General features: G+C 48.2%; 2 protein-coding genes across 4 annotated transcripts in view; both read left to right on the forward strand.

Annotated features, from left to right (window-relative positions):
* The window catches only part of LOC119450779 (uncharacterized), a 93,811-nt gene that overhangs the window by 21,247 nt on the left and 49,096 nt on the right, over positions 1–23,468 (forward strand). For all 3 annotated transcript variants that reach the window (XM_037714281.2, XM_049666223.1, XM_037714280.2), the window contains exons 4-5: positions 4,265–4,368; positions 22,787–22,989. In XM_037714281.2, the coding sequence (XP_037570209.1) occupies positions 4,265–4,368; positions 22,787–22,989 (307 nt within the window). The remainder of the gene's footprint in view (positions 1–4,264; positions 4,369–22,786; positions 22,990–23,468) is intronic.
* Positions 1–23,468, forward strand: part of LOC119450780 (uncharacterized) — a 177,998-nt gene that overhangs the window by 20,280 nt on the left and 134,250 nt on the right. The gene's annotated exons all lie outside the window — the stretch shown is intronic.

Consider the following 23,468-nt stretch of genomic DNA (forward strand, 5'->3'; position numbering starts at 1 on the left):
TGATCCTGTTTCGCCTCTGGACAACCTACAATTCAATGCACCACAGTTGACGAGCGCTTATGTTCAAGAAACAATTTCTCTGGCTGCCTAGACTCGCCGATAGCACGCGTCCGCCTTAGAGCTTCCCAGGCTTAGCGACAGTCCCGCCATGACAGGCACCACAGGGGCGTAGTGTTTTTGGTCTGGCTACCTCGTGCTCCTGTGGTCACCTTCTCCTGGTGTAAGCTTACCGCAAAAATTTGCGCCCTGTTATTCTAGTCCCTACAGGCTCCAACGACAACCTTCCGATGGTAGGCATGAGATTTCTGCGGCCGACTATTGTGCATCGTCGCTTTACGAAAAGCGGACGTTATTCACGTTGCTCGTTTGAAACCCTACGTGCCCGCTTCCAGTGCCTGATGGTAGCTTGCTCGGGGACGGCGAAGCCGATTAACGAACTTAAACGAGCAGGACAAAGTTCGGTGTCATCAGCTAGGCGGCGGCCCTGTGCCATCTTTTTAGACTGAATTGAACCTTCTGCGTTGGTCGCGTTGCTACCACTTGTGTAAACTTAGCGTCTGGTCCTCCCTGCTAGCAATATTTTTCAGACACATCAAATCGACTGTGATACCATATTTCCTCGCCGCTTTTGTCACTGCATACATTATTTTTTTCCATCTTACAACTTATCTCCTGGCTCAGATACATCAAGCGAAAAAACCAGAGTGTCCCATTATTTCTACCAAGAGCACTGTAACTCAAAATGTATCTAGTGTGCAGACTGCGTAATTACTAACATTTCGGCTACTTTTCCTTTATTAATAACAGAAAGAAATGATTTCGTGAAAGGTACTATAGATGTTAACACTCCTAAAAGTAGCATTCTGGTGACACCTAATGTCACGTCCCTATACGCAAATAAGTAGCACATCGAGGCCTATCCGATGTCATAAAGGCATACAGGGAATGTGATTTTGATCAACCATTTGACGGTAAAACGGTTGGTATTCTCATGAAGCTCATTCCTGAACTGAACAATTTTGAATTCAGTAAGTCACACTACGTTTAAGCTAACGGAACTTCTATGGGCCCTAATAGGTAAACCCTAGGGTAACTTTGGGAATATATTTATCGGCATTTTGGAAGACAATTTTCTTTACAAAGTGATTTTAACGCCATTATATTATAACAGTTTCATAGGCCCCATATTCATGATTAGGTCGCATGGTGAGGCATGCTTTGAGGTTTCATTAAAAACTACAATGACGCCCATCCGTTCATTGCTTCATCATTACGCCTTAACAACTATAACGTTCCTTGCTGTTACGGTCACGGCCTTGCAAAGATTACTATCCACACAAAACTTTTACGTAAACCAACCGATAACTCTCACACTTACGGACCAGTCAGGTCCGGCATTGCAAGACGCGAATACCTTATAGCAAGACGCATCAAATTAAAATATGCTGAAACCATGATGATTTCCTTACAAACTGCCAATAACCAAAATATGCTCTCCTTCAATGAAAATATTAAATGCAAATAGTTGGTGATACCATAAAGCGTTCAGACCAACTAAACCAAATCAACCTTAACGCCAGTTCATCGCTCCCAGAATATATCAGACAAATGTCGTCATGGCTTACTCTGCGTCTGCACCAAAAGTATCTGCGTATTGACATGACACCGCAACATCCTAACGCTAAGCTAACGACTAAAAGAACTTTTCTCTAACCACTGAGCTTGTTCACCGACGGTCAGAAGGCCTTCGCGACATTCATCTTTAAAGCTCCATGCGCGTAGAGAGAACGGCTGTACGACTTGTGGTAATCAGCGATGTAAGGTTTGTGCGCCCTCAGTAGCTACGCAATTTGTTACCAGCTCGTGAACTGATTTTTAGATGAAAATTAAGAGGAACACAAACTGTCTGTTCCAATTCAATATATTAACCAAGCATAAACGCCGTTTAGAACGCGATTTCACAATCATAATTCTCACGCCATAACACTACCCAAACTGCCCCTATCAAAGCAAGTCAAGATGTGAGGTCACTTCTTTGATTATGTTTGACAAAGATTTTTGGTCGCACCATGGGGGGGAAATTCACGAATCGTTTCGCATCTAATAATTCAACACTATAATGTCGGGCACAAACGAAAACACACACACACACCTAAGTCTACCGAGCAGTACCTAACCTCACTTTATTGCGTCTCATGGTATTTTTCAGTCATGATACGGAAGCTAACCGCAATAACCTCATGTTAGTGTGAAATTTTAATGACATCTTCGGATTTCCTTGGAACCTGGGCTGGTATATAGTAAAGCTATTCCAATCGGTTCTTATTCCAAATTGGTCATTATCCCTGCGTGATTGGTCAAAACGGCTGCAGCTCTGACCATACGGGCGTGGCGTGCTCACGTGCTCGTGACGCCTGCGGCAGAAAGAATGTTTCACATCCGCCCCTAAGTTTGTGGGTGGTGGCGCTGGCTAACACCCCCAGGGTGAGTTCTATAGTTGTAAAAACATAAATACCTCAGAAAGTGGATGGGAAAAGGCTCCGCAGTAGCTCAATGGTGAGAGCATCGCACGCGTAATGCGAAGACGTGGGTTCGTTCCCCACCTGCGGACAGTTACTTTTTCATCCACTTTAATTTCTGTTAATTTATCATTTTGTTTAATTCCATTAGTAAGTATAAGTGATGTCCCCTATGTTGTCCTTGGTGTCATTGTTTGTTGGCTTCTTATGATATGATGAATAAAAATCGGGCCCCTCGGTTCCCTTTCTTCTCGTTCACTACATAACGAGGGCTCGAATCCGGCAACATTGATGCCTTCAGGTCGCATATGTGGATTTATTGACCAGTTACCATCACCCAAAAAGATCACGTGCTCGTGATGCATGCGGCAGAAAGGATGTTCCACATCCGCCCCTAGGTTTGTGGGTGGTGGCGCTGGCTAACACTCCCAGGGTGAGTTCTAGTTGTAAAAACATAAATACCTCAAAGTGGATGGGAAAACGGCTCCACGGTAGCTCAATGGTGAGAGCATCGCACGCGTAATGCGAAGACCTGGGTTCGTTCCCCACCTGCGGACAGTGGTTTTTGCAAGCACTTTAGTTTCTGTTAATTTATCATTTTCTTTATTTAAAAAAAGATAAAAATATTAAAAGACGCTACGAAGGATTGCAAACTAACTGCATACAAGACACTGATCGGGCCAGTTTTGGAGTATGCGTCCGTTGTCTGGTCCCCGTATTCTTCTTGTGACGCTAACAAATTGGAATATCTGCAAAACAAAGCGATAAGATATATTTACAACAGATATGACCACCGTTTTTCACCCTCTTCACATGCCCATCACCTATCGCTTGACACACTTGCACACAGACGCACGTGTGAGCGTCTTATCACTTTGAATAAAATCATACACGGGTTGTCCGTTATTGCGGCACCGGTTTCATTTGTGAAGTGTCCTGCGCGTGCAACTTGAAGCACTCACCCCCTTAACCTTGTTCCATTTCAATCACGCTTTAACACTTTTAAATTTTCATTTTTCCCGTCAACAGTCGAGCTCTGGAATGACCTTGACGGCTCACTTCGACAGTTACCTCCCGCACAATTCTCGAAAGAAATCTACAACATCTCTCATTAGTTCTAAGATCTGCTGATGTACTCTTTATTTTTTGTAGCTTTGAATACATGCCTTTCTTTACACGCAATATTGTTTGCACTGACCATGCACATATGTAACATGCTCTACTGATTGTATGCTATATACTGTTTGATTTTGCCTATTTAGGCTACTTATGTACCCACCCCTGCAATGTCTCACAGAGAGACGGCAGTATTTGTAAATAAATAAATAAATTTTCATTAGTAAGTATAAGCGATTTCCCCCATGTTGTCCTTGGTGTCATTGTTTGGCTTCTTATGATATGAGGATTAAAATCGGGCCCCTCGGTTCCCTTTCTTCTCGTTCATATATATATATATATATATATATATATATATATACGGGAGATCATTTTTGTGTTGTCCGGCATTTTTGCACAAGCAATCGAAACACATACAATTATTCTATAAAATCCAGTGATAACGTTTATTTAATGACTATATGGCATATATTCCAGTTTACGAATTGTTGCCGCTGAGACTGCAAGGTGTATCCACTTTGGGAAACAGTATCTTTTTAAAATAATCCTTAGCTAGCGCGTTCCTACAACTTAGAATGGTAATTTTGAAGGGTGTAGACCTGATCGCAACACTGCCGTTATTTTCGCAGATGAGCTACGTTACCAGGCCGAAGACAGCGACAGTACACAGATTCTCACCGATCAAAAGTACACGCATAAAGTCATCAAAGTAGCGGAGGCACTCAAGATCAAGGTAAGCAGTTGCAGGAACGCCGCGATTGGGTTCATAAGGCAAGTAGTTATGATCTAAAGTTTCTGTTTAACTGAAGATGCACATTTCGTCTATTGGTAACAGACAAGCCTGCACGTTTTATTCCTGCTGCTGCATAGTATCCTCGCTTCTTTTTTTTCTTGATGACCAATGTACTCCTTCATACGTGCATCAGACTGATCGTATTATGGTGTAACGTGGGTTTCTGCAACAATAATATGCTGACGTTTATTTTCAATTAATGAATATCCGTCTTCAGATGTTTTTGTTGTTTTTATATAGGTAAATTTCCGAAGGCTTTTATTCAACAGCGTCTGTAAACTGCGTCATAGAAATTACCCCTTTACTTGCTTGAATGGAAACCACATAAGTATTTTTCAAATAATAATTATTTTAATGTGACAGAATCAAATGACCCATTGAGCGAAAAGCCCGCGGCGTCTGTAGCCGCCAAACGGCATCTAAATTCCCATTGGCTGCGACGCCGCGGGGCGAGATGGCTTGTGGTCGGCGAGACAGACCCGTGACGCACGTGTGCGGGTGCCGCCGTCTCACTCTCGGAAGCAGGCGCACGGTCCGTACCTCTGTCTCTTACTCCCACTGGGCTTAGCTGCTGCGCGTGCCTGCCGACATTTGTGGCCGCTGCTGCTTGCTTGGTTTCTCAGCAATGTCGTCTAAATGGTTCCGGCCTACAGCCAACATACGAAAGTAGAAACTGTACAGAAGAAATAACCGGCAGCAATTCGAAAAGATACCCCGTAGCAAAACTCGAAGGAACGCTCAGCAGCGTTCAATTGGACATTAAGGCTAACGCATTCATAACTCACACGTGCTTCAGATTCTTTTTTTTTGACAAATTGGCCTTATTTACTACCCAGCGGCCCGAATGCTAATAACGACATTGGCTAAGTTTTACTCATTATGTTTGAAAGTTTCAACGCAAATTTAGATGATACTTTAACATTCATATCTAAGTAGTTTTGACTGAATGGTTTATTTGTTTCTGTAGATACATACAAAAAAAAAAAACGAAGCGAAGCTGAAGGCCATTCGGCCTGGCGGGGCTTCGCTACGAGGTGACATGAGTGACATTAGAGCATACAAAAATCTAATTTAGCATACAGTGTGATTCAGTCTACCGTGATAGAAATATAAGGAGCAGCAAAAGTAAATAAGCATACACAACGGAGAAATTTTATTGGCATCAACATCTCTGTGTGCGACACATGCATACAAAATGAACAGAAAGGTAATAAAAGAAGAGAAAAAAACATGGAAAATGGCAAACCAGGATTATAAACCAAAAGATCTAAAGATTTGGAAGCAATATATAGATGATGTGCATGGCATACACGTAAACGAATAGACATCATTGGTAGCGCTAGATGGTAGTGTCGACTGCCTACTGTAGTCCATTCACAAATAGTTCTTTGATGTGTTGTTTGAACCGTGTTATTGAGAGGTAAAAATTTATTTTTTCATCGACACGATTTAGAAGCATAGGCACGCGATATTTAGTTAGGTCTCTACCCACCCTGTCCTTGTGGCAGGTACCTGAATTCGTTGTTTACGTAGTGAATGCTTGGTTGTAGTAACTATGCGGTAACTATGCGCCAGACAATGGTAATAAAGTTTCGGAAAAGCAACTTGAGAAGAGAAATTCAGCAGCGCTCACTTTAATTCTGTTTAAAGTGCACCACGCTGAGTTCACTCTGCAGAGTAGTTGTGGCTACGTATCTACGCGGCATCTAACAAACAAGGGTAGAGCGAGAAATGCGGTGATTTGGTGTTCATTCATCTTGTAATGCCAGGAGTGAAACTGGATACGGCTAATAACACGGAGATTGAATAGGCTAATCATATCAGATAGACCTCGGTCTTAGCAGCCGTACTCAGTTTAACTCAGCGTGTTGCAAGACGAATGGCATAAACGTGTCCGCCCAGATAGTCCGCGCCAGGCATGCTCGTCGGCTTTCACAGAACGTTTAGGTAGAACTTGTGCCTTGTTATGATGCATAGGTGGTGGCGTGGAGCAGAGGTAGAACACCCGACTTCAAATCTGAAGGTCGTAAGTTCGAATCCTGCTCCAGTCCACTACATTTTCAGGCATGGATTGGTGCCTGACACCGGCAAAAAAAAATTTGCCGAGAGCTAATGGGGCTATACTAATTCAGGTGCAACCAAACTAGGCAGGCCCACTAAGCTTCATCAAAGTCACTCCCTCACCAGAACAGGAATTGTCCTCCCTGGTGCAGTATTCGGCCACTACCTTTCTCATGACTCCGACAATTAACCCATGGCCCTCAGTCCCCAGTGGCTGCGGAGCACCTGACCAAGGCGGCGGTCAGACCGGCAACGTGGCAGAGGGTGCTAAGAATATCTGGGTCCGGACAGGCTGCCAATACAAACTGAAGCTGGCAACGTTCAACACGCGCACCCTCTCGAGTGAGGCTAGCTTAGCAGGACCATTCGGGGAGTTATCAGTTATTATTGGCCTTAGTGAGGTTAGAAGAACTGGTGAGGCTTACACAGTGCTGACTAACGGCCACGTCCTCTACTACAGAGGTCTTTCAGATAAGAGAGAATCCGGGGTAGGATTTCTAGTTCATAACAACATAGCCGTCCACATTGATGAATTCTACAGCATTAGTGAGAGGGTAGCAGTCGTCGTAATAATGCTGAATAGGAGGTACAAAATGAAGGTAGTACAAGCCTACGCCCCAACTTCCAGTCACGATGATAACGAAATAGAACAGTTTTATGAAGATGTCGAATTAGCAATGAGAAAGGTTTAAACTCAGTATACTGTAGTGATTGGCGACTTCAATGCAAAAGTGGGCCAAAAGCAAGAAGAGCAAGCAATTGGCAACTACGGCATCGATTCTAGGAATGCAAGAGGAGACATAGTAGAATTCGCGGAAAGGGATAGGCTCCCAATAGTGAATACATTCTTCAGAAAGCGCAGCAACAGGAAGTGGACCTGGAAAAGCCCTAATGGAGAAACCAGGAGTGAAATAGATTTCATACTGTCTGCCGATACAAGCATAGTGCAGAATGTAGAAGTGTTAGGTAAGGTGAAGTGCAGTGACCATAGGTTAGTGAGGTCTAGGATTTCTCTCAATTTGAAGAGAGAAAGAGTGAAATTAGTCAAGAGGAAACAGGCCAACCTGGACGCAGTAAGGGTGAAAGCAGACCAATTCAGGCTGGTGCTCGCAAACAAATATGCAGCTTTAGAACAGGAAGATGAAGATAACATAGAGGTAATGAATTAAGATCTGAGATGAGCCCTCACTACGCTGATCTCAGAAGCAGCAATTGAACTGGGAGGTAAGGCACCAAGGCAACCAGTAGGGAAGCTCTCCCAAGAAACAAAGGACCTAAAAAAGAAACGTCAGAACATGACATGACTATCTGAACTCAAGAGATCAGATAGAATTCGCTGAACTGTCGAAACTGATCTACAAGAAGAAAGTAAGGGATATTCGAAATTATGACATGGGAAAGATTGAGGAAGCCGTAAAAGGTGGACGCAGCATGAAATCAGTAAGAAGAAAGCTTGGCATAGGACAAGGCACGATGTATGCACTGAAAAATAAGCATAGTAATATCATCAGTACTTTAGATGACATAGTAAAAGCAGCGGAAGAATTCTATACTGACCTGTACAGTTCCCAAATCAGCCTAGGTACTTCTATTGGAAATGGTGATGAACCGGATACAGAAGCTCCTTCTATAACTAGCGATGAAGTTAGAAGGGCCTTGAAAGACATGACCAGGGGAAAAGCGGCTGGAGAAGGTGGAATAACAGTAGATTTAATCAAAGATGGAGGAGATATCATGGTCAAAAAGCTTGCGGCCCTTTATACATAATGCCTCACAACGTCAAGTGTACCAGAGAGCTGGAAGAACGCCAACATTATAATTATCCATTAGAAGGGAGACGTTAAAGAATTGAAGAATTACAGACCCATTAGCTTGTTTTCAGTATTATATAAAATATTCACCAAGATAATTTTCAATAGAATCAGGGCAACACTTTGCTTCAGCCAACCAAGAGAACAGGCTGGCTTCAGGAAGGGATATTCTACGATGGATCATATTCATGTCATCAATCAGGTAATCAAGAAATCTGCGGACTACAATCAACCTTTATATATGGCTTTCATAGATTATGAAAAGGCATTTGATTCAGTAGAGATACCAGCAGTCATAGAGGCATTGCGTAATCAAGGAGTACAAGAGGCATACGTGAATATCTTAGCAAATATCTACAAGGATTCCACAGCTACCTTGGTTCTCCACAAGAAAACTACAAAGTTACCTATCAAGAAAGGGGTCAGGCAAGGAGACAGAATCTCTCCAATGCTATTCACTGCATGCTTAGAAGAAGTATTTAAGCTCTTAGACTGTGAAGGCTTAGGATTGAGGATCGACGGCGAATATCTCAGCAACCTTCGGTTTGGAGATGACATTGTCCTATTCAGCAACAATGGAGACGAATTACAGCAAATCATTGAGGACCTCAACATAGGAAGTGTAAGAGTGGGGTTGAAGATTAATATGCAGAAGACAAAGGTAATGTCCAATAGCCTGGCAAGGTAACAAGAATTCAGGATTGCCAGTCAGCCTCTAGAGTCTGTAAAGGAGTACGTTTATCTAGGTCAATTACTCACAGGGGACTCTGATCATGAGAAAGAAATTTACAGAAGAATAAAATTGGGTTGGAGAGCATACAGCAGACATTGCCAAATCCTGACTGGGAGCTTACCACTGTCGTTGAAAAGAAAACTGTACAATCATTGCATTCTACCAGTGCTAACATATGGGGCAGAAACTTGGAGGTTAACAAAGAAGCTCGAAAACAAGTTAAGGACCGCACAAAGAGCGATGGAAGGAAAAATCTTAGGAGTAACGTTAAGAGACAGGAAGAGAGCGGTGTGGATCAGAGAACAAACGGGGATAGGCTATATTCTAGTTGACAATAAGTGGAAGAAATGGAGCTGGGCAGGCCATGTAATGCGTAGGATGGATAACCGGTGGACCATTAGGGTTACAGAATGGATACCAAGAGAAGGCAAGCGCAGTCGAGGACGGCAGAAAACCAGGTGGGATGATGAAGTTAGGTAATTCGCAGGCGCAAGTTGGAATACGCTAGCGTAAGACAGGGGTAATTGGAGATCGCAGGGAGAGGCCTTCGTCCTGCAGTGCACATAAATATAGGCTGCTGCTGCTGCTGCTGCTGCTGCTGCTGCTGATGATGATGATGATGTTGCATTGACTGATGTATTTTGCTTAAAAATTGTTCCTGAAGGGTATTTGAATTAAAGAGGGCCAGTGTTGATTATTTACGTAAAACTTTGTATCAGTAAAAATTTACTTAAAATGTATTGACAGCGTAGTTAAAATTGGCACTGCTAAAATTTACATGTCTTCCTGATGAAAATTCACTATCCACGGGCAAGTAAAATATTATATTTGGCTCAAGAGCATCAACGCCATCAGGGTAATATATTGTCATGTGGTAGTGACGGCCGAGAACACAGTACCAATAGTGGTTGTCACATAATTTTGTGCTGACTGTATGGCGGGCATGGAAATGGAAGGATAGCGTCGCCGTAGACTGATGATATCACACTATTACTTTTTAGAGCGCAACGGCTCAACCGATTTTTATAATTTCATCACGTGTGCCTTTAATGATCGAAGTTTATTTTATAACCTAGAATCATTAGGAATAATGAGGCCAGCATTACAGCTACTAAAAGATTACTAAAAGACAAAATGCATGTAGGGAGTGTCACATGCGTTCAATCTAAAATCATGTTCACGAACATTGGTGTGCCTTCGGGTTCTATATTGGACCCACTTCTATTTCTAATATACTGCCACAGCAAACGGTATAAATGAAAATATATTTACAAACTATTTACAGCGAGCTGTAGCACGCCAAGAGGCAGAAATACAACCTTTTTTTCCATTGTCGTCTTCTTCATCCCAGTGGTCAACATCATATTTGTCCCATTGCGTGCAGCCACGTGACATTAACCTCCGCCCGGAAAAACGCCGATCTGGCGCCTAAGGTGGGCGAAAGGTGTGGCTTGAGGCGGGCCACATGCACGACCTCTGAGGAAGGAGAAGACGTGGTATGATCGAGCGGGGCTATTTCGGAAGTAACGTCTGTCAGTTGTCGCAGGACGCGATAAGGGCCAGAGTATCTCCAAAGTAGTTTTTCAGAAAGGCCAACGCGCCGAGACGGGGACCAGACAATGACAAGTTCACCCGCACTGAAGTGGGCGTCCGGGTGGTGAGCGTCGTACAACTTCTACCATGACTGCGACGCAAAGAGGCGAAGACGGGCAATGTGAAGTGCCTTTTCTGCTGTAGCAATGGCGTCGCGTGCGTATTCAGTAGGCAGTGCGGCAGGAGTCAAAATAAGTGTGTTTAAAGGAAGCGTTGGTTCTCGTCCATATAGAAGTTAGAAGGGAGAGTAGCTGGCCGTGCCATTGCGTGAGGAATTATACGCAAAGGTGACAAAAGGTAGCGCAGTGTCCCAGTCATGGTGATGAGACGAAACACACATAGTGAACATATCAGTGATCGTGCGATTCAGACGTTCAGTAAGTCCGTTCGTTTGGGGGTGGTGCGCATTCATAAGTTTGTGTAAGTTGGCACAAGAACGAAGTAAGTCATCGATGACTTTAGATAAGAAGTAGCGAGCCGGGTCAGTGAGAAGCTGACGAGGGGCGCCGCGATGTAAAATCGCGTCTTGCATCAATATGTCGGCGACGTCTGTAGCGCAACTGGTTGGGAGCGGTCTTGTGATAGCGCAACGGGTCGCATAATCTGTTGCAATCGCAATATATTTATTGCCAGTGGTGGAGAGAGGGAAGAGGCCGAGAAGGTCGAGGCCTACACGGAAAAATGGCTCGGCGGGTATGTCAATAGGCTGGAGGAGCCCAGCTGGAGGAAGAGATGGCCTTTTCCGGCGTTGGCACGACGCGCAGGCAGCGACATAACGTTGAACAGAACACGGGAGAACGGGCCAGATAAAGCGCCACCGTACATGGTCATACGTCCTGGAAACACCAAGGTGACCGGCTGTTGGGACATCATACAGTTGCCCGAGTAAGGTTGATGGAAGATGTGCGGGAACGACGAGTAGTAGTTCGTGCCCCTCGGGCTGCATGTTCCGGCGATATAATGTGCCATTTACAATGACGAACAGGCGAAGTGACCGGTCCAACGAGCCAGACTGCAGGCGATTGATGAGGCCATTTAGAAACGTGTCCCGCCGTTGCTCGTCACTCATGTGGCTGAAAGCAGAGAGCGAGACAAGGTCGGACGGTATATCCTCCGTGGTAGCCTCGGAGGCGTCAACGAGGTGCCGAGAGGAGCAGTCGGCATCCTGGTGTAGTCGGCCGGACTTGTACACCACAGTGTACGTGAATTCCTGGAGATGTAGACCCCAGCGACCTAGACGTTCAGTGGGTTCCTTGAGACTCGAAAGCCAGCACAGAGCGTGGTGGTGAGTGGTAACAGTAAAAGGCCGCCCGTATAAGTAGGGGCGAAATTCGCTAACTGCCCAAACGAGAGCGAGGCACTCGCGGTCGGTAATGGAATAATTGCGCTCGGTAGGAGAAAGAAGCCGGCTGGCGTACGCAATAACTCGATCACAATCCACGTTGGCATTGGACTAAAACAACGTCAAGGTCATACCCACTCGCGTCTGTGCGTACTTTAGTTGAAGCATAGGGATCAAAGTGGGCGGAAATCGGCGGGCTAGTGAGTAGCGTGATAAGGTATGAAAAGGCTGTGGCTTGAGCGAGACCCCCGAAAACGGAGCGTCTTTCCTGAGAAGATCTGTTAGGGGACAGGCTATGTCTGCCAAATTTCTGACAAATCGGCGGAAATACGAGCAGTAGCCCACAAGGCTCCCAAGATCTTTGGTACAAGATGGTACAGGAAACTCGACGGCAGCACGTACCTTGGCGGGATTGGGACGGACGCCAGTGGAGTCGACAATTTTTTGGCGGCAACCGAAGTGGCATTTTGAAGATTTAAGTTGTAGTCAAGCCGCACGAAACACCGACAGGAAGGATGAAAGACCTGTCAGGTGTGTGGCAAATGTTGGGGAGAACACGATCACGTCATCCAAGTAGCACATGCATATAGACCATTTAAAGCTGTGCAACAGCGTGTCCATAATTCACTCGAACGTGACCGGCGCATTGCACAAGCCAAATGGCATAACTTTGAGCTGATAGAGGCCGTCAGCTGTAACAAATGCTGTCGCTTCACGGTCCCTGTCGTCCACGGCGATCTGCCAATAACCAGAGCGCAGGTCGATGGATGAAAAATAGGTCGCGCCGTGAAGTCAATCCAGAGCGTCATCAATTCGTGGAAGAGGATAGACATACTTCTTGGTAATCTCATTGAGATGCCGATAATCAACGCAGAATCGCCAACTGTTGTCTTTCTCTTTAAGACAACAGGGAAAGCCCATGGACTCGCGGACGGCTGAATAATGCCTTTTGAAAGCATCTTGTAAACCTCTTGTCGAATAACTTGGCACCCGGATGGTGGCACGTGATAAGGTCGCCGGTGAATCGGAGGCGCATCTCCAGTATGTATGCGGTATTTGACGAGAGAGGTTTGAATTAAGGGACGGCCGTCAAATTTGAAGATGTTGGAGTATGTGATGAGCACTCGTCTACTTGAAAGGGCGGAAGGTCCGGGGAAATCGTCTGTGTGATATCGCTCTGTACTGACGGAGAAGTGGGCGCGTCGGCGGACAAAATTGCTGGCGTAGGATCAGGCAACAGTGATGAAATCTGGAACTCATGTGATGGCGAAAGAGTGGCCAAAACTATGCCATGGGGAAGAACTTGACGACAGAGTCTGAAATTCAAGAGGGGCGGCCAAGTCTGGTTCGTCGCAACAGTCACAACAGTGCGGGGAAAGGAAACGTGCGACAAAACGACACCAGTAGGCGGAGTAACCACATAGTCACCATCCGGTACAGTGGGGCAGGGTACAGCGATAGTACAGGTGATTGCTTGGGGGGACAAACGAACAACCTCGGCGCAGGAGAGCTGACTGTGAACTGCGTTAGGAACGTCTGGTGAAGCGGGAAAGTCAAGTTCAATGACACCTGCCGAGCAGTCAATTACAGCATGTGGTCAGTCAAGAAATCGAGTCCAAGGATTACGTCATCAGGGCAGTGGCGAAGAACATTAAACAACACGGAATTGTGGCGGCCAGCGCCGCTCACGCGTGCGGTGTACATTCTAAGCACGGCCGGAGTTCCGCCGCCAGCGACACGCACAACGCGGGACTCTGGAGGTGTTAGCACTTTGTTTAAGCGTTCACGGAGATCAGAGCTCATGGTACAAATATCTGCACCGGTGTATATAAGGTCTGTAACGGGTAGGCCATCCACTTCTATGGCAAGTTGGTTCTCGTGCATGGGCAAGGTTAAGAGAGGCTTTGCAGGTCGTGGGTCCAATGCAGAGTCACCTCCGACAGCTGCATTGCTCAGTTTTCCCGCGAAGAGCGGCCAGAGGGCTGCGGCGATGAATAGCTGTGGGGCAGGAATGACCCGGAACAATGGTCGTGTGGAGAAGGTGAACGGCTGGAGCAGCGGGTTGGTACATGAGCGTCTCGGAGCGGGGAGTTGTTACGAGCGGGAAACTGCAGGGATCGATTGTCGTCGAGGCGAATGTAAAAAAAAAATGAGCGAGGGGAGGAAGGTTGGCGATACCGGCAGTGACGAGAAATATGTCCAACACCGTGGCAATGCAAACATATGGGCTTATCGTCCTGGGTTCTCCACTGAGCCGGATCATGATAGCGGCGCAACGTTGCTACATTTCTGTAAGGCGGAAGAACCGAACTGACCCGAGGGTTAGGAAGGCAGGCAACAGGCTGGAGTCCTACGTTAGCTAGCTCTTCCATCACGATGGCTTGGATTAAAGAGACAGTCAATCCGGAATCTTCGGAAGGGCGTACGCAATAGGAAGGCGGCGACGTTGCCTCAATTTCACGACGCACGATGCGGACAAGGCTATCGGTGTTTGGTTGCTGATTGGGCGGCTGAACGTCCGCGCGGGACGATGTAGCGGCCGTGTTTGGAAGCCGCATGAATTGTTGGGCGATGCGGCGACTCTTCAGCGCTTCAAAACGCCGGCATTCCTTGTTATGTCTTGAACGGTCGAGCACTCCTTAAAGACCAGGAAGTTGAAAGCATTATCAGCGATGCCTTTGAGGACGTGACTTAGTTTGTCCGCCTCGGTCATGGTGCATCAACTCGGCGGCGAAGGGCAATAACGCCAAGGATGAACGACCCGTACGACTCCGTAGGAGATTAGGCGCGACAGAAGAGATGTTTCGAAGCGGCGCGCTGAGGGCCAATTGGTTTGCCAAATAGGTCACGAATCGTCTGCTTACATAGATACCCAGCTGGTCAGCTCTGTTTCGTTAGTGTTAAACCAGGCGCGTGCTGTCCCACTGAGGTAGAAAGCGACATTGGCGAGTGTCACTGTCAGGTTCCTCCGACTGTTCGTTGCGACGCGCTCATAATTCCCAAGCCAGCCATCGACGTCATCGTTGTCAGTGCCGCAAAAAGAGCCAGGATCACCGGGTAGGATTAAGACCACTGGCTGGGGTGCCGGTGTTGCGGTTGAAGCAATATACCCGCCTATTGGCATGGTGGCATTTGCCAGGACATGTCCACTGCAGAGTTCCATCTTCAGTAGTTATCCAGCATATTCACCAAAATGCCATGGGAAACGGTATAAATGAAAATAAATTTACAAACTATTTACAGCGAGGTGTAGCACTGCAGAGATGGCGGAAAGACAATCTTTTTCAATCGTGGTGTTCTTCTCCCCAGTGGTCAACGTCGTCTTTGTCCCATTGCGCGCAGTCTCGTGACAATATATCAATGGTATGTCTGACTGCCTTTCTTCAATGCGTGCAAATGTTGCTGAAAATGTACTATCACAAACTCTGACGAGTGTCTGAGAACTATAATATCCATATTTAATGACAATTTACCCGACCTGCTGGACTCGTGCCATGCTAACAAGCTACAAATAAGCCCGTCTATAAGAAAATGTGTTGTATTTCCTTCTTACCAGCGTTTAGTGGGCATCATTCCCACCTCTGCAGGTTTTCTTGTAGTTATCTCAGTGTGGAACTTCCCTGAAATCTATCCAACAAAATCGTAAGTAAAGCAGATTGTTGCCTAAGGAAATAGGGTACTTCTAAAAACTCAATACCTATTTACTATCAAATATGAATTTTCTTATTCCTCTCATTGAATCACTCGCGCACTAACTTTTGCATTATTTGCTGGGGAAACACGTAATCCATTTATGCTCATTGTAATTTTTTCAGAACCAGGCGCTTAGGACAATTACAAAAAGGTTATGTAACCAGAATGCTGCATATCTATTACCATCTAACCAATCCTATCAGTCGAACAAGTCGTTAAATTTAATCTTGGTATTTTTAACACTTGGTAATAACACACGACGTGGTGGGTTGATAGTACAACGTTCTCAAATGAATAATTCACGAGGTTCACAGTTATCAAGAACTTTATTTTACCCAAAATACATACTAATTGTGGTATCGTAGGCCGCCAATGGCACGCGCCGAAGATCGTCGATCACAGCACGTGCCTGGACGCCTTGTAATTGCGCATGCTCCAGTCGCTTGGCGCGGGTATAAAACTGTAGCGCTCACCGACGCCGCAGCGCGGGGCGCTTCGTTCGGCGCTCTCAGCTGGTGCCTCGGCGCCGGCTGTCAAAGGAGAAAATAAAAGACGCGCAGCGCGTGCTCGAGGCGCAAGCTCGGCACGCGCAGTGTCGTTCCAAAAAGCCAGCCACGCTGGTCGTCGCAGCCGTTGCTCGGCTCGCCGCCTTCGCCCTTCTAATCAGGAACGACGGCACGGCTCGTACAGCCGCCGTCACGTCCCTCCTACATTGGTGACCCGGGAGAAGGCGCCTTCCACCGAGCGACACGCTGCCATGGCTCACTGGCCGGAGCCCCAGTTCGACCCGCCACTGCCGCCGTTCTCGTCCAGCTACGCCGGCGCATGGTTCGCCCAGTTCGAGGCGGCTCTGGAGCTGAACCACATATGGATCCAGGAGTTCAAGCACGCGGTACTCCTTGACGTCCTGCCGCTTGCTCTCCAGCTCCACCTCGGCGTTCCATCGCCTGGCCCGCGCCCGTACGACGAACTGCGGCAGTCCATCCTGGACTTCTACGGTGCTGTCTACCACCCTCTTCCAGAGGTAGACCGCGCGGTGCGCGAGTCATCTCTGCCGGCGCCCTCACCGCCAGCACCAGACGCGTCTGCTCCTGCGCTCGTTAGCCACCACCAGGCAAGCCTTCCTCCCTCGACTTGCCCTGATACCGTCTCGGCGACCACCCGATGCGCTACCGCACAGTCCCCGGCCTCCGGCTCTCTCCAGGGGTCTCTTTCGTGCGAGTACGCGCACAATGTTGTCGCCGAGGGTATCGTCACGACCATGACACCGGCCACGTCATCGCCTTTCTCGCCCCCAACGATGGCAGGCGACAGTGGAGACATCACCGACCCAACGCCGGCTACCGTGCCGCATGCCATTGGGTCTGTCTCCAACGCCATCGCTCCTGCAACAACGGCACCCGACCCTTCCACGCGGTCTGCTGAGCCGGTCTCCGAGGCGGCGCGCGAGCTCGGTACCGCGCCGATCCCACTGCCTCCGACTCTGCCGGCTACCACCACCGCGGACACGGGTCACGACCTTCAGCGACCCTCACTGCATCCCACGTCAGGCGTCCTCAACGAACCACCGGATGCTCCTGCAGGCCTTGACCCCCCTTTGCCCGGTCAGCTCGTGGCTCACTCGCGACGTATTCCGTCGCTATGTACCCCGCCAGGCTGCGCCGCGTCCACCTGCACTGCTCGCGTCGTGGTCCGCACAGCATTTCAACTCCATCGGTCGTGCGCGCACCCTACGCGCCACGTAACGGTGCGGCACGTAATACGCCGCCGACAACGCTCGCGCGGGTACCGCCGGCGTACCATTCGCCTCACAGGCTTCCCCGTTCCTCCTTCAAGACGTATGGGCCGATCATTATATTGTCGGCTGGACGCGCCCCTCCCAAAAGCGTCCATTCTGCGAGTCCCTCGACCGTTGCGGAGCTCCCAGTGCCGTCCGCCTGAGTAGTGGTGGCGACCCGATGCCTTCATGTTGACGACTCGGACTGGCCACGAACACTTTTCAACCACGATTCAACTGCCTCGTCACTTCGACGTTCCGTCTGGGCGGGGGGCCCTGTAGCGCTCACCGACGCCGCAGCGCGGGGCGCTTCGTTCGGCGCTCTCAGCTGGTGCCTCAGCGCCGGCTGTCAAAGGAGAAAATAAAAGACGCGCAGCGCGTGCTCGAGGCGCAAGCTCGGCACGCGCAGTGTCGTTCCAAAAAGCCAGCCACGCTGGTGGTCGCAGCCCCGTCGCTCGGCTCGCCGCCTTCGCCTTCTGAGTAGGGACGACGGCACGGCTCGTACAGCCACCGTCACGTCCCTCCTACAAAACCACTCAGTCTTTTGAATAAACGTTCATTCTTGTTCGCACAACTAGGTGTCATGCTTTCCACGCTTCCCACAGTCACTATACAGTGGCGACGAGGATGGGATACTGGTTGGACGCACTTCGTCACTGAGATCGTTGGAATGGCATCGCGGCCGCCGGCTTTCGACGACGCTGCGAGCACCTGGAGCACGTACCGTGTCCGGCTAGAAGCCTACTTTGAAGGTAATGAAATAACAGACGCTGGAAAACGTCGTGCCCTGCTGGTGTCATCGTTGAGTGACAGTGTCGTCCGGGTCTTGCAAGGTCACCAGCCGGCAGTCTCTATCAACTCCCTGACGTATGACGACGTTGTAAAATGCCTCGAGGAACATTTCAACCCTCAGACAAACGAAATAGCAGCAAGCTATTCCTTCCTTATGCGAAGACAGGAAGAGCAAGAAAGCGTCCGGGACTACCTTGCGGAACTAAGAAGACTGGCCGCAAATTGTAACTTCGGAGCGACGCTGGACCGTATGCTGCGGGACCGCATCGTTTGCGGGATCCGAGACGAAGAAAAGCGCCGGTGCTTACTGGCCCGTAAGAAGTTGACCCGCGAAGAAGCCGAAGAATTCGCATTAGCTTCTGAGAAAGCGAACGAAGACGCTCGTGGCATGCGCGATTCTTACGCACGGGCTGAGAGCGGCGTTGTCAATATGGTACACCAACAGCAGCAAGGAAGGCACCGGAGAAAGAATTACAACCCGCCAAGTCATAGTCTTTCGTGCAACAGATGCAAAGGGACCCATGGAACGGCATCGTGCCGACATCGCAGTTCGGTCTGCCACCAATGTGGAAAAAGAGGGCATATCGCAAAGCTTGCAAAGGAGCCTACACACACACACCAGGAACATTTGCTGTCGAAGGAACGGAATGCGAAAATGAAGAAGAGATGTACGCTCTCGTCGCGCACAATTCGGCCAATAAGAACATGGTGCAGCCAATTGAGCACGTTTTTACGTGGGAGGGCCGCAAGCTGCGAATGATTGTCGATACAGGGTCACCGGTAAGCGTAATCCCCAAGAGTTTGTATAAGATGCATCGCAAGTGGTGGCTGCTGTACAGAAAACGCCGCTGCGCCTTTCATGTTTTCTGGGACCGTTGCCAGTCTTTGGCAAACTGGATATGACGGTGCAGTTTGGATCAGCTACGGTGAACAGTTCGCTTGTAGTGGTGGACCATCGAGGGCCCCTCCTGTGCGGAAGAGATACGATAGAGGTATTTCGCAAAGCGGGTGTGTCCCTTTTGGAAGGAGGAGCGTCGTTGTCCGTGAATGTTGTTCACGGCGACACCCAGTTAAGCGCGCTGCTTGGCGAATTTTCGGACATATTTCAGAAGCTCAGGTGCTGTAGGGGACCGCCGGTGAAGCTGTACCTTAAAGATGGAGCGCAACCCCGGTTTTGCAAGACTCGGACAGTTCCGTATGCCATGAGAACGCAAGTAGCTGCCGAAATCGACCGGCTCGTGGGAGAGGGAGTGTTGTCACCAGTTAGCGTGGCTGAATGGGCAACGCCAGTAGTGCCTGTAGCGAAGAAGAACGGGGACATCCGGCTGTGCGGAGATTTTAAACTGACGGTCAACCCAGCGACACGAGTAGAGCAGTATCCGCTACCAAAAATTGACGATATTTTTGCAGCGCTATCAGGAGGTGAGGTATTCAGCACTCTCGACTTACGGAATGCTGCCCCTTGATGAAGAAGCCAAGAAGATAGTTGTGCTGAATACACACAAGGGCCTCTTCTGCTACAACCGCTTAGCGTTCGGCATTGACTCTGCGCCGGCGCTGTTTCAACGTCGCATAGAAGCGGTGCTACAGGGCATACCAGGAGTTAAAGTTTACCTGGACGACATTATTGTAGCAGAAAAAGCACACGACACCACGGTACTTCGGCAAGTGTTCGAACGGCTACGGGCGAACGGTCTCACGCTGAACAGGGAGAAGTGTCGGTTCCGGGAAAAAGAAGTCGCATTTTTGGGGCACCGAATCGATGCAAGAGGCTTTCACCCGCTGCAGGACAATTTGGAGGCAGTGCTAGCGGCGCCGCCAGCGACATCGGTAAGCAAGCTAAAAGCATTCCTGGTACTGGTCACGTACTACTCCAAATTTCTGCCGAACTTGTCGTCTACTTTGGCTCCGTTATACCGACTGTTGTCTAAAGGAGCGTCATGGTGCTGGGGGCCCGCACAGGCGGCAGCATTCCAAAACACAAAGCGCGCCATGAGCACGGCAAACTTTCTCGTGCATTACGATCCTCGGAAACCCCTGCGGCTGGAGTGCGACGCGTCTGCAGAGGGAATAGGCTCAGTTTTGTCTCACCGCATTAACGGGGTGAATCACCCGATTGTGTTCCGCTCGAGAACACTTACGTCAGCGGAACGCAATTATTCCCAATTAGAGAAGGAGGCCCTAGCGCTCATCTTTGGCGTTGTCAAGTTTCGAGATTATCTCTTTGGCAATAGATTCACTCTTGTTACTGATCACAAGCCTTTGACTGGTTTGTTAGGTCCAGACAAACCAATTCCGCAAATGGCAGCGGCAAGGATTCAACGTTGGGCGCTGCTCTTGGCCACTTATCAGTACGACTTGGAATATCGAAAAGGGGAGCTAAATGCAAATGCGGATGCTCTGAGCCGCTTGCCTCTGCCGGTGCGCGAGAAGGGCTGTGAAAATGCGCTGGCCGAATATGTGCTGCATGCGAAGGTGCTCGATGATTTTGCTTTGTCTGCGCAGAAAGTGTCCGGCCACACCAACAAAGACGACGTGCTTCAGCAAGTGAAGACGTGGTTCTTATGAGGCTGGCCCAGGCGTCTTGGTTTGGAACAACAGCGATACCAACCTTATTTTGCACGGAGACACGAATTGCCTGAGAGTAAGACGGTATTATACTGGGGTCACCGTGTGGTGTTGCCCGAAGCAGCTCAGGCGTTATTTTAAAAGGTTGCACGACACACACCCTGGCATGACTGCAATGAAGAACATCGCGCGCTCAATATTTTGGTACCCAGGGTTAGACAAGGATATTGAGAAGCTGGTAAAAGGGTGTCCCCAATGCGTGCAGTGCTTGCCCATGCCCACAGCGCAGGAGCCGGCAAACTGGCCGAAGACGAACAGACGGTGGTACCGTTTATATATGGATTATGCCGGTCCCCTGGAAGGGCATATGATCTTCGTTCTCGTAGACACGGAGACTAAATGGATAGAGGCGGTGCCCCTGAGGACTGCGACAGCGGCAACTACAGTAGAAACACTTAGGTGTATTTTCGCACGCTTTGCCCTACCACGGACTGTCGTGTCGGATAATGGTCCGCAGTTCACTAGTGCTGAGACAGCGCGGTTCTTCCGGGAAAATGGGGTGCGCCACATAACGAATGCCCCATACTACCCTCAATCGAACGGTTTGGCGGAAAGGGCAGTACGCACCATCAAAAAGGGTTTAAAGAAAAGCCAAGCGGGAATTTTGCAAAGTCGACTTGCAAAATTTTTGTTACGTTACAGGACCACGCCCACCCAAGAAGAGCAGTCGCCCGCGGAAATGCTGTTGGGATTCCAACCTCGGACTCGCCTAAGCGCCTACTTTGAAGAGGAGGATGGAACGGGCAAGAGTGCTACCGCCAACGGCGTCCCGAGTAACAGAGTGCAACAATTTGTTCCTGGAACACAAGTGTGGACTCGGCAGTGTAATCAGCTTGGTCAAAGGTGGCTACCGGGAACCGTGACGACTGTGGAAGGCCAGCGTTTGTTAACCGTCGACACGCCAAAAGGGGTGCAGCGAAGGCACGTCGATCAGGTACGACCACGCGAATCGTTGACGCCGTTTAAGAAGGAACATTGCAAAACGCAGTTCGCCGCAGAGCAAGCTTCGCAGGAAAGGCCATCCTCATCCGGTGACACCCAATCAACAAGCAGCCAAGCCCTGCAAGCTGGGCAGCCCGAGATGGGAGAAGCGTCTGGAGGTTGCATCGAGCCCACAGCCAGCCCAGTGTCTACAACGGAAACGATTCCTCTCAGATGCTCAACCCGCACTCGTAAGCCCCCGGACAGGCTCTAACTTAGAGGGGAGGAAATGTGGTATCGTAGGCCGCCAGGGGCACGCGCCTTAGATCGTCGATCACAGCACGTGCCTGGACGCCTTGTAATTGCACATGCTCCAGTCGCTTCGCGCGGGTATAAAACCACTCAGCCTTTTGAATACACGTTCATTCTTGTTCGCACAACTAGGTGTCATGCTTTCCACGCTTCGCAAAGTCACTACACTAATTACATCAAGCAGATTGTCCATTCTTCATTCGTCGTCTTCTGAAACGCATTACAACTGGAAATAAAAATAAACAAGATGCACGAGTTTACGAAACGACTTAGAGAATACGTTTTATCTTGTGATGATGCCTAGTTAACTTGTAACTAATATAAATTACTTCAAGTGTCTTCATTTAGTTTTCATTGTGCTAAAACACAGTTGTTATGGATGTGCTTACTGTGCATATATATTTATCTTGAAAAAGTAAAATGTGTGTGTCACATGTTAGTCACGCCTTTCTGTTACATAAATGTGTAACAGGGTATTGTAAAGTACGTGACTAATGGTGCCATTGGAGTATTTGACATCGGAAATCTATTATATAAATATTCTGTAAGCCTATTATTTTGTGGAGTAAAATTGATTTTGATTCTACAAAAGAAACTGTACCTCATGAGATAGGCGCCTCAGTACCCATGCCGTACGACCTAAAATCTGGAAACATGTCATGGAAACTTGAGCAGTACTACCTTTTCTTCATCAGGGTCTTTTCTGCATTGGACCTGCATCAGGCTTTGTCTCAGTCACCGAGTTCCTGGATCTGGATGAGCGAGACTTCGTTGAGTTGCCTGTCAAGAACCCTCGCGACACAGTCCTCGCAGTCTGCTACACTTCTGGAAGCACCGGCTTGCCGAAGGGAGCCGAGATTACGCATTACAACTACGTGGCAGCCTTCTACACAACAACGTAAGAAAGCGCCAAGGTCTTGGTGTTATTGCTGTTGCCTCAAAGCGCTTTCATGCACATGATCATCAACTTCCTCTGCTTTTATCAGCCTACTTTATATTCACTGCAAGGCTTAAAAACGTGTAATATACAACTTTCCTTCGCAGGCTTGCTACAAGCTTTACAACTCAATTTTCATGAAAAAAAAACGTGCGTTAATGTTTCTCTGACAGATATGGCTCAAAAATTATTTTTGAATAATTGTATGCACCTAAACAATGACTGGCGTCTGAAACAGCGAAGGTCGCCTTAGCCTGGTAATGGCTGCTGATCTTTAGTTGAACACTTTTGCCACTCTTACTTACAAAGTATTTCGCTGACACCACATTGATGCAATATGCCTACATTCACCCAACCATGTCACCGTTCACTCAAGATTATTTCTCGGTCAACTGCAAGCTGGTTCTTGTATCACAAAGAGCTTCGAAAACATTTTAGAC

This window comes from Dermacentor silvarum, chromosome 4, assembly GCF_013339745.2.
Source record: "Dermacentor silvarum isolate Dsil-2018 chromosome 4, BIME_Dsil_1.4, whole genome shotgun sequence".
NCBI lineage: Eukaryota > Metazoa > Arthropoda > Arachnida > Ixodida > Ixodidae > Dermacentor > Dermacentor silvarum.